Below are 12358 nucleotides of genomic sequence, written 5' to 3'. Positions count from 1 at the left end.
CGTAGCTCCCGTTTCTGCTGCTGCTGTGTTCACCGGACCAGAACACGCTTGGCCCGGTCCGCAGTTCGATAACAGCGGCCTGATGGCGGGAGGAAACCGGCCTGCAGGCTGCTGCTGCTGCGTGTAACATCTACACGCCGCGCAGCATGAGTCTGCCTTAATATGCGCTGAAAAAGCGTTTAATAAAGAGCACAGTTTGACATCTTAGATAATATGCAATAAAAAAAAAAAAAAAGCTGTGAACACAACCTCTACTTAACATCCTCCTGGAAACTTAAGATGTCAGGAAGTGGATGCAAGACGGAAAAATCCGTTTGACGGAACGAGTTTAAGTCACCAGAGAAGCAGAACCAAAGAATAACCATCCAGAACAGAGGGACCATAAACTTATGACAAATATAAAGATAAACGCTCAGAGGCCACAAAACGAAGAGGAGATATTTTATCACAATTAGCAGATACTAAACAGCAGGTGGCGCCCCCTGCCAGCGAGGAGACAGAATGCAGGCAGCTTCCTGCTCCGCTGCATCTAAAACACACACTGCAAAAACAGATCTAAAAACAAGTAAAATTTTCTCAAAGTTAGTCTATTTGTCCTTGAATTGAGCCAGTAAATAAGATTATCTGCCAATGAAATGAGTATCTTTACCCCTAAAATAAGATAATTAGACATCATGCACTTGAAATAAGATGATGGAGATGAATTGTTCCTATTTTAAGTGGAAAAATCTTATTCCATTGGCAAATAGTCTTATTTACCTGCTCAAATCAAGCACAAATACACCAATTTCATGAAAATGGTACTTATTTTTAGTTCTGTTTTTGCAGTGCACGACAGGCCGGATGTTTTCACAGGTTTTAGAAATAATTATCACTAAAACTTTTGACTAAAGCGCCAAAATGCTTTAATCTTCTGGAATCTGGTCGTTCTTTTGTTTTTCTCCGACTAAAGAACTTAATAATAAATACCTGACAATGTTAAGAGTGAGGAAAAACCCCCACTGTGAGGCTGTCTTGGCTGACATTCGGCATATGTTTGAGAGTAAAGAATCAAATCCTTTAGGTATGCAGAAATGAGGAGGTGGTGATGGGATGTGAAGCGTCTCGGCGTGAATAAACCTCCAGGCTGCGCTCGGATGTCTGTCGGATAAATATGAAGTAATTGCCGTCTGAAACAAAGAGGTTGGAGAGCCGAAACACGGAGGAGCGGCTGGTGGAAACGCCAGAAAATCTCCGTCTCAAAAAAACAAGTTGGAACTCGGAGAATGACGACACAAACAATAAGTTCAAGTTGGTGCGACTGAGCCGATGAAACTGAACAAAGTGACATTTAGTCTGACTGTCATGGCTGTGGCGCTCAGGAGGGTCAATGTTTCACACTTCCTGACCCTGGCAGGTTAGTTGGTGCTTAAACAGCACAAATCAAGAATATTCAACGGAAAGGCCAACAAATCTTCAAGTTAACATTTTTTTTTACCTGATGAGTGCCTAAAATCATTTTGAAAAAGGCTCAAAAAGCATCATAAAAATAACGATAACCCTTTAAAATCTTAATATTTGCTTGCATGGCTCCTTTAAGGTGCATCTTACCATCGAAGCAAACCTGCTTAACTCAAATGTTCACATGTTCTTTTAGTTCTAATGCACTAAATACAATAAAACCTCTGAAAATGATCGACAACATTTTCTACCCTCATCATTTAATCACTAAAAACTGATGATTCAGCGGTTTGAAGAACCAGTTCTTTTTTCTTTTTATATTTATCCAGATTTGGATCTTGGATCCTGTTAAAGGGTTCAGACTGATCCTGGAGTCACGTGTCCGTTACGTTTTTACTCCAGGATCCAGAAACCCAGAGAAACTTAGTTTGGTTGCATCGTGGAGTTTTTCTTTCAGCTCTCCACGGCTTCCTGCCTCCGACCTTTCTGGACTCTGGGAGCTCTGAGAGGAGCAGAAAAACCTGCTTCCTGCTTCGGTCAGATCAACGTGAACACAGCGACGCCATTTTAGCCTCGCTCTCTGGAAACGCTGCGGCCGATCCAAACAGGTGCTTCTGGGGGGGGGGGGGGGGGGGGGGATCATGTTCCCCGTCTCCTGCCATCTCCGCCACACTTTGCTGCACAGAAAGCCTTTAATGGACCACAGCTCCGTCTGCCTAAAACGGCTCATTGTTCGTGATCAGCGCTCGTGAAGTTTTATGTCAGACTGCCTGCCGGACTTTTCCAGCGCCGTTCCTGTAGAATCAGAACCAGAACCTCCTTAAACTGATAAGGCAGCACTTTGTGTCACATTTTCTATAAAGTCAGAGTTCATCTACGGGTGCTGCTGAAGTTTAAACTTCAGGAGGAGAACTCTGAGCTTCTCTTAAACGCAGAAACTTCTGCATCTCCTGATCTTTGTTCACAGAGCGACCGACTCGTCAATTAAATCTAAACTTAGAGCTTCTTGATTTAACTGGTCTTACATTCACATTTTACATTTATAACTTAACACTAGAAGCTGAACTAAGTCTGTTTTGAAGCTGTTTGTATGCGGTAATCATGTCTGCAGGAATGAAATACACGTCTTTAGGACATCAGGCTGAGAAATGTTCGCTGATTCTGGGTGAAGTTTATCTGCAGAATCTGAAAGAATAAGAAGCTAAAAAGATTTATGCAGCCAAAGACATTTTCCCTGAAAAGTGGGCAGCAGCCTCTCTGCGGTGAAATCCAAAGAATTTTTCTTTTGCTTTAATTCTTCTACTTCTGTTGTTTTTGGCTTTGTCGTCGATTTTTCCCCGTATTCTGTAAATCGCCTTATTTTGTGTCATTATCAGTCTGTTTAGTGTCTCTGCGCTACGGTTGGTTGAAACGTGTCAGAAACTAAACAGATCTGTTAAAACCATCAGCGTCAGACTTCCTGCACCAATCCCTGACCCACCGTGAACAAACCTCAGTCTGTCCCCGTCAGAAACACTGACACCGGCTGTGAGCCTTCAGCCCGTCTTTATTTTGTTTTTTTTTGTTTTTTTGTCTGCTTGGTCCCGCTCCTTCCTGAAACCCAAACTGGGACGTTTTGCTCCGGCCCGGAGCGAACGCCACACGGCCCGGCCTCTCCGTCCCGCCGCTGGGTCTCAGCCAGCTGATCCGGCACCAAAGTGCCGTATAATGAGAACGTCCAATAAATGCTGACAAACGAGGAGGAAAGCAGTGGTGGGAGGAGGCTTCCACCCTAAGAGGCCCGTCCTGTCCCGTCCTGTCCCCCCCAAAAAAACGGACGGAGACGGGAAGTCAGGAGGAGAGACGAGGACGACTGAAGACATGAGCAATAAAAGCGAAGGAAGCCAACCAAAGGTCACACATAACCGCCCGCAGTGAGGAGGCAGGGGAGGAAAACAAATTACAGCATTCCATCTGATGATTGTAAATGTGTTCCCCCCCCCCCCCCCCCCCACACACACACACCCACACACCCGACCCGCCCACCAACAGGCTCTGAGGCACACTTCACCCCCTCCCTAAATCTGTCTAAAATGGCTGTTTTTACCAAAGCCGCTCCTAAGTTGGGCCGTAAATATTCCTGAAGCAAAGAGTTTAACGCGGTCGGCCTTAAAGGTCGTCCTGCATCAACTTAATGAGAGTTAATTAACTTTCTGATACTTTCTGTTTGCCCTCCTGTCAGGGGCGGTTCTAGACCAAATTTACCAGGGGGGCCAAGGTGGGGCCAGTGTTTTTTCACAGAAAAAAAAATGTAAAAACAATAAAATGGCAATATTTAACTGTGTAATAATATTAAGTGAGCTACTTGTGGCTCTGGAACTGCAGGTTTCAGACCCCCTGATCTAGCAGTTGAAAACTTTGCCCCCTGCTCAATACGACTAAAGCTAAACGTGAAACATCTTAAGTTTTAAATTCTTTTTAGAGTAAAGCTGTATAGGTAAAAAAATATATATTGGTCAAAGTGACCAATCAGTTATGGTTTCTTTGCCATTGCAAATAATTATGAGAAGTTTATTTAACATCATGCTTTTAGGGGCCATAACAGGGGCCAAGGCCATTTCTACAGGGGCATGGGCCCCTTTTGGCCCCTGTCTAGAACCGCCCCTGCCTCTGTCCCTCCACAGCTCCTGTTTCTGGACCTTTCTGATATATTTTACAGTTTTCTCTCTCTGAAAACCTGACGGTCTATCTGTGGATATCTGAGGGGTTTTGTCCCCCCCCCCCCCTTAAAGGGCAGAACATGACGGTAAAATAACGATAAAATTCAGACCAGGGTGGAAAAAATGAACCTTTGCACTGAACAGGAACTCTAACCGGAGAAAAACACGACGACTAAAACAACAAAATGTGACATTGGTGACTCTGAAAGCACAAGCGGAGCGGAGAAGAACAAACAGAAAAGGTTTCAGCTGGAGGATCCGTAAAAAAAAGGTCGACTGAAACTTCAGCTCTAATCACAGGGAAGGAATTTTACTAAAAATAGAAAAAAAAAAAAACGAGTCCTGACACGTTCCGGGTAAAACGTCTTTAAAGCCAACGTTTTACTTTTTAAATATTTCGACACCAAACCACAGCCTGGGGGTCCATTAGATGTTCATCTGACCGCGCAGCCGCCTGAAAAAGAGCCTAAAACTGAAATGTTTGCACAAAACCATCAGAATCAAATTACTTTCAGTGAAATAATGAGAGAAACACATAAACTCCTTTAGTTTCACTTCCACAGGTGTATTCTTTTAAATACTCTCACCTACGATTAGCTGTCCTGGATGTGTGAAAATGGGATTATCTTTGTAGAAAACATTTTAAATTCTATTTTTTTTTTCATTATTTAACGATACATAAGTAATGTAAATACACCTCTCTAAGTTTTAAGTGTTTCTAAGACGTTCCTGTTCTGCTGGAATCAGGAAAATAACGTCCAGCTGGGTCACGTTTTATTTTCTGTCTTTTTACACTGCAAAAACGGAACTAAAAATAAGTAAAATTTTCTTAAAATGTGTGTATCTATCCTTGATTTGAGCAGGTAAATAAGATGATCTGCCAACAGAATAAGATTTTTGCACTTAAAATAGGAACAATTCATCTCTATCATCTTATTTCAAGTGCTAAATGTCTAACTATCTTAATTTAGGGGTCAAAATACTCATTCCATTGGCAGATGATCTTATTTACCTGCTCAATTCAAGGACAAAAATACTATGTTTAAGAACATTTTGCTTATTTTTAGATCCATTTTTGCAGTGTAACGCAGATCAGATCAGATCAGCCGTGTCACTCCTGGAGAACTAAAAGCACATTTTGGAGCTCCTTTCTGGTTCTGCTACATCAGGACCGGAGAAAAACTGCAGCGGGGCGAAGCAGGGTGAGGGCAGGGTGGACGGCGGCGGCGGCGGCGGCGGCGGCGGCGGCGGCGGCGGCGCCCCCCCCCCCCCGCAGCGTCAGAGCCGGGACCCGATGAGCAGCCAGACTGAAGGCGCTGAGCGGAGGGTTAATCCACGCAGCCGCAGGTCTGTGCAGAGAGGAACCGGGTCTTTACTCCCCTCTACCTTTCATCCTGTAATCCAGGCCCAGACATAATTACCCTCCTTACCCTGAGAGAGAGAGAGAGAGAGAGAGAACGAGAGAGAGAGAGAGAGAGAGAGAGAGAGAGAGAGAGAGAGAGAGAGAGAGAGAGAGAGAGAGAGAGAGAGAGAGAGAGAGACCTTCCTTCCCTGTTTTATGTCTTTTCTTTTAGTTTTAGAAGAAAGTTGGACCCAAAAAAAAAAACCAGAAGCTAAACGTCGTATTTTTTTCACCCTCTCTACTTTTAGCATCTTTTGCTCTGAAAAATTCCTGCCATCCTTCAGCCTCGTCACTCACCCCCTCCAATCCTTCCACGTTCACAAAAGGACCCGGAGAGGTGCCCCCGTCACTGCCCGGTCACAAAGGGCCTTTGGGGGCTTCTCTGTAATCTCTTAATGAACTGCAGCGGAGGAGAGGCAGCGCTCCTTTTCCATATCCCGTGTAAAGCAAGGCTCCCTTTTGTTTCTCCCTCCCAGCTACAAAATGGATTAGCGGTTGGAGGAGGCGCGGCGATGCGGGGGGGTTGGGGGGGTGTGGGGGGGGTGCCGCCGGGGTCACCCTCTTGTTTTTCTGAGGTGGCTCGTTTAAAAAAGGGCAGTAAAGCAGCAGCAACAATGAGGTTTAATGGACGGAGAAGCAGTTAGAGAGCCGACAACACACACACACACACACACACACACACACACACACACATACACACACACACACACATACACACACATACGCACATACACACACACACACACACACACACACGCATTAAAGCGTCCTCCAGCGTTCACGGTTCCAACATTCATCCGTTCCTCAATGACTCCTCAAAGAGATCAACACAAACTAAAAGAGAGAGCAACGCTTTCTACAGACGCACCGACCAGGACTTTCCTGGCCAATACCGACTGAGGTGCAGTTTTTATTATTATTATTATTATTATTCCTGAGAACTATTAACACAGGAAAGAAGAAAAAACGTCCCATGTGTTATATGACAGAAGAAAATGACAGAATCAAAGCCAGTGTCCCTGTTTCAGACAGAAACGCTGTGGGTCGGTGCGTTTACAGGCTAAAAATTATAAAAGGGGAATTTTTATTCTGTACGTTATTTTCTCTCATTATTTGGTCTTTGCTGCTGCTACGCCTGAATTTCCCTGATTGAAATTCAGGCGTAGCAGCAGCATTTTGCAGCAGCATTTTGGTTAAATGCTGATTGAGCATTTAACCAATCGAAGGAAAATCTGCCGGTTCCAATCAAACTGATCGGTGCATTTCCACGGCTGTGGAAGCTTTTTTTTTTTTTTTATATGAGCCTGAGATGGGAAATAAGTTTAGGATTGAGGGAAGCCTCCAGCTCCACTTCACCGACACTGAACCAGAACATCAGGATTCAGCTGAAGTTTTGTTGGTTTAAAACGGATCCAAAAAGATCCAGTTCCCTGCTCTGGTACGGTCACTGATGCCACTAACCGGACTCAGCTCACTCCCTGAGGCCTCCTCACACTCTCAGGACGGACATATTATTGCTTTTCTACTTGCTTTTTAAAAATGAAAGGTCATCTTTAGTTTCATGTAAGGCTTTTTTTTTTCTCTTTTATTATAAGTAGGGAAAACATTGCGATATTATTGCTGAGTATTGCAGATAACCCACATTTTCCTCACGCTCCTCTTTCTTTTCCATCATCACCATGTACCAAGCCTCTCATGCTGGTCCCTGAAATCTATATAACTGCCTGTGCGACTGTCCAAAATACATTATTGCCTAGCAGAGCGTCAAAGCCTGTTACCTAAAATATAATAGCCTGCCAAATATGACATCCAAGCTGTCCTCTGCGATTGCAGTGTAAAATATATATATATATATATATATATATATATATATATATATATAATGATATTGTTGTGCTTCTCTAATTTAAACCAAATCGGCTCAGATGTTGTTGCTTTTTTAAAGAAACGCAGTTAACTTTTAAAAGTAAGGTGAGACTCTTGGGTTCAGCCCTAAAACTATTTTTCTAATTTGAAAAGAGGCTTATATTGTACGTTATAAAAAAAAATAAACTGACTGGTTTACATTTTAATAATAAAAGACACAATTTGCTGAGTGACCTGATAGAGCATTAAAGCGTGCCATTTGTTTTTAGTTTAGTCACCAGAACCCGATAACCAAACGCGTCCTAATGGCACCATAGGCTCCAACTCCACGCTTTGATTGGGACACAGACTCTTTTTAAACCAAAACCTGCTTCTAAGGGGGAAAGCTGGAGTTTAAAACGCGCTTTTTGGTGCGTAACCTTACGCACAGAGTGGCCGCAGCGAGGCCGACAGCAGAGCTGAGAGCAAGCGCTGCTGCAGAGACCTGAGGGGGGGGGGGGGGGGGGGTGCATCGGGACAGGCTGCAGCGGGCCCCCTCGGAGGCGCAAGGAAGGTTACCTCCACATTTCTGCTCGCTGCAGGAGGCTGAGCAGCGGAGCGCCTCCACTCCAGTCAGAGAGGCGGATTGTGCGGCTGCGCTGGAGCCTGAAGCAGAATTGTTGAGGGGCACTTTGGAGTTTTAGCCGTGACGAAAGTGACACAAAGACGGGACCCCTCCACCCCCGCCGGGCAGAGAGCAGTGGCACACAGCAGCAGAAAGACACCTCCTTTGGCTTCACTAAAAGAGTTAAAGCGTTTATTTCTGGGCCAACCGCAGCAGCAGTCGCGGCTGAGCGGAAAAAAACACCCCATTTGTCCCTGATGTGACACTAATAGCTGAAGTTACCCGCTTCAGACCCGATAAAAGACTCCAAACTGAACTTTTACGCACAGAGACGGGCCTGGGGCTGCCTGCAGCGGCCCGTCTGTTATAAGTTTTATCTCAGCGGCCACATTTCCAGCAGAAACAAATCTGAAATCCGCCTCATTGTTCACAGGAACGTTTCAGCGCACACAGGGAGAGCGAGAGGCCCGCTGGAGCTCAGCAAAGTCTCACAAACATTCATTTCCTATTCACGCCACAACTGAGAGACAATTACAGTCGGAATACATTCAAATTCCTAACACTGAAATTAATTAGTATTTTTTTTACCTCTATTATGGGAAACATTTTCCCCAATAAACGTTTATTTAGCCCCGAGTGAGCAGCGCAAACCGCGCGACGTTTGTCCGCAGAATTTATCCGCATCGAGCCGCACACTCCGAGCTGGTTCCGATCGGCCCCTTTCCGTCCTCTGCGCGTAAATATCCCCACAGTTACACCCGTCAGCTCGGCAGCTCGGTGTGGGCGCACTTACTGTCGGACCGAGGATTTATTTGACCATAATTCACCATTTCAATACACCCAGTCTGTTTTAGTGGAGCGGGAGAAAATAAATCCACCATTAAATAAACGCAAAGAGAATCGATTTGGTTTTAAGTTTATTTTAAATAAATCATTGTTTCCGTTTGAGCTAAGCTCCTTTAATTCAAATGTTTCTCCGTGTGCGTCGCTTAATTTGATGCATTTTTTTTTTAAAGTGCCTCTCCGCGCAATCATGGCGCATTGATGAGTGCGCATTTCGCTCCACTTACTTGGTGTTGGTCGTGTTCCAGTAGATGGACTCCAGTATGAGCGGCCGACACAAGTCCAGTTCGAAGGCGAGGAAGAAAACTCCAAAATAATATCTCCACATCGAGTCCCCCATGGTGAGCCTGCGCGCCGCCCGGATTGATGGGTGCACACTCCCGTCTCAGAGAGGAGCAAACGTGTATGTCCACGCACAAAAACGGAGGAAAAAAAGAATCAGAGGGGGGGAAATCTTCCGATTATATCCCGATCCAGTGCATACGGACCCCAAAAGCCCCGATCAGAGCATCTCCAGCAGAGAGAGACCTGCTCCAAAAAAGCTAAGGCGCACGGCGGCTGTTCATTCAGGGCGCTGCGCGTTAGTATTCTCCCCCGCTCAGAGCGCAACACTTCAAGCCACTGAGATACATCCTTCAGAGAGGAGCAGAAATATAAATCCCTCTGCGTGCAACAGCCAACATGGAGCAGCAGCAGAGCCAGGGCCGGAGGAGACAGAGATATTCCGCTTTCAGCTGGAGCTGGAGCTGGAGGTGGAGGTGGAGGGCGACAAACTGTGGGTGACAGCAGCACAAAAATGGAACAATGAGGTCGGATGGTCAAAATGAACAAAATGAGCTGATGTGTGGATGAAAGAAATCAAAGGAGCTGGGATGGAGGTTCTCATACTAAACAGGTCCAAAAGAAACAAATAAGAACTCCAAGTGAGAAAGGAGAGCCGCGCAGGCGAAGAGAGGGCGGCTCGCTCCCGCAGATCCGTCCTCCCGCACACCAACGCACGCTGCAGGGAGGATGTCGCCCGAACGGCTGCTGCTCTCAGACCAGGCTGGGAAGTAACTGAGAGAGACGCAGGCTGGGGAATATCTGCCGGAGCTGCTCCCGACCTGGCTCCGCCCGCCGCCGCCGCTGATTGGCCGGCCGGCGGGGAACTTAAGAGGAGCGGAGCTGTCAATCACAGGGAGGCAACTGGTTCAGTGGGGTGAGAAATTACAGCCGAGCCCTGCTAATGTCAACTGGCGGCTGCTGGGTTACACTGTAAATCATTTTAATGACGCAAATAACGCAACACGTCACTGCAATAATTGTTACAAATAATAATCATAATAATAATAATAATAGTGACTATAATAATAAAACACGGAGAGAGCGAGAGGAAGCTCCAGCACACCTGCACAGGTGAACCCAGCAGAACACATTCAGGTTAAACTGGACCTCCGAACTCCGGAATGCTGCAGAGTTCCCGGAGAACAGAGATGCCCACCGGAGCGACTGCGCGCTGGAGCCGCGTGTCCGTGGAGCCGCGGGTCCGTGGAGCCAGCAGGCTGCTTCATTTGAAGGCCAAGAGCGCCCACTAGCGGGGAAAGAATGAGGAGAGGAGCTTCTAATGGAGGTAAAATCATAAAGTGATCAAAAACTTTAGAGAATAAAAGAATACCTGCAGGGTTAAAGTCTGAATTTACAGAAGATTGAAACATGTTTTACTAAAGTCTTTGCTGCTTTGTTTTTATTGTTTCTCCGTGAATCCAAGTCTGCAGCTTCCGCCCATGAAGCCAGTTGATCATAAGTAGAGAAATTATTTTAAACATTTGCATAAATCAGAGGAAGACAGAAGCAGAAATAATTTTATTTGCAGAAGAATGACAGTAATCCTGTTATTCTGTGGTTGGAGGAAGACAATTTAACCTTAAATCAAACGACCCACAACATCAGAGTTTCTGCAACTTTTTTTAGACTTTTCTTTTGTATAAAATTAAGGCGTTCATCTAAATTTTTGTTTGTTTGTTTGTTTGTTTTGCTTTGATCGTTTAGGAATTTATTTTTTTGTTAAAAAGTTTTAGAAATCCTGATAGAATTATAAAACTGGTTCAACATTTAGGTTCCATTTTAGTTTTGGTCAGTTTTAATCACTATTTTCAAATAGGAAGGAATTTAATTACTGAAATAAGTCTCAATGATATTCCAAGTTACTGAGATTAGCCTACTTTCCTTGTTTAGAGAATAAACTGAATAACATGAAAAACAAGAAAAAACAGCTATGAAAATACAAATTTTTCTGAGCTTGTTTCTTATTTTGTTTTTAACTTTGCTTCCTTTTAAATATATATATATATATATATATATATATATATATATATATATATATATATATATATACATTTCTCACAGAAATGTGACCATTTCATTTTCTTAAGTAGGAATTTTATTTTTAAAATGTCTTGAATGTTGAAATTTTAATCTTTTTAAAGTCTTGTGTGATTTATATCTATTGAAATCCTTAATGTATTTAATGATTAAAATATGTTCATTTAGATGATGTTGCCTATATAAATATTGCAAAACAACCAATTTTCAACAGAGATCTAAAGTTATATCCATGTCATGGTCTACAGTCGTAGCATCTAACAGTTCACAGAGTGCTGTAACCAAGCGTAGTAGTGGAAAGTTGAGTGGAAGGAAGAAGTCTGAAAGAAAAAGCTACACAGGAAACAGGGAAAGCCACAACCCTGAAATTAATGCGGTGCAGAGCAATTTTTCAGAGTTTGAGGAAGTTCACAAGACGTGGAAATCGTCTGGAATCAGAGTTTTAGGAGCCACCATACACAGATGGATCCAGGACACGATCCACAGACACCAGAAGCACCTTACCTGGGCTGAGGAGAAAAATAACTACTCGTTGGTCAAAAGTCAAATTAAAGTAAAATGTTCCATTTCATGTGAAAATCCAGGACCCAGAGTCTGAAGAGGCACCGAGGTTCTTGATGTCGAGAGGAAGGGTTTCATGAGAGCACGTCATTCCTCTGCTGAAAAGCTTTACGGAGATGTCGGTTCCGAGGCCCACACCCCTTAATTTACCAATAACTGCTTTAATGACTCTGGGACCAGAGTTTGCTGTTTAGGTCAGAATCATCGAAACTAAGAGCACTAAAGGTCTGAAATGTATCACTGCATGTCTGATGGATTTGTTTTAATATAAGAACTAGTGGAATAAGTTAACCGTCTGACAATTTTCTCATTTAATTAGACGCCTCAGTGAGAGCTGGTTTGTGATTAAGGCCTGAAATGTTGCTGAAATGGTGAGAAACCTTCTGAATGTCCTCTAAGAAGGTGAGAAGCAGAGTTACAGAACGGCTGGTGTTCAGAAGAACCGCTTGTTTTAATGGTAAGAGGCTGAAACTGTTAATAAAAGAATAAAAGTTTATGAAATGAGAATAAAAGTTTATGAAATGATTCATAAAAAAGCTGCCGTACTGCTCTCTGTGAGGAACAAGAATAACAGCTGACTGA

The 12358-nt window shown here is 44.0% G+C and overlaps 1 protein-coding gene across 1 annotated transcript in view; it reads right to left on the bottom strand.

The window, feature by feature from the left end:
* The window catches only part of efnb2a (ephrin-B2a), a 31687-nt gene extending 21770 nt beyond the window's left edge, over window positions 1–9917 (bottom strand). The window contains exon 1 of the mRNA XM_012853634.3: window positions 9082–9917. Within this exon, the coding sequence (XP_012709088.2) occupies window positions 9082–9194 (113 nt within the window). The 5' untranslated portion in view covers window positions 9195–9917. The remainder of the gene's footprint in view (window positions 1–9081) is intronic.
* Between the last annotated feature and the right edge of the window lie 2441 nt (window positions 9918–12358).

Source organism: Fundulus heteroclitus, unplaced genomic scaffold (assembly GCF_011125445.2).
Source record: "Fundulus heteroclitus isolate FHET01 unplaced genomic scaffold, MU-UCD_Fhet_4.1 scaffold_53, whole genome shotgun sequence".
Lineage (NCBI taxonomy): Eukaryota > Metazoa > Chordata > Actinopteri > Cyprinodontiformes > Fundulidae > Fundulus > Fundulus heteroclitus.
The sequence above is the reverse complement of the archived record's forward strand: the minus strand, read 5'-3'. Positions and strand labels throughout refer to the sequence as shown.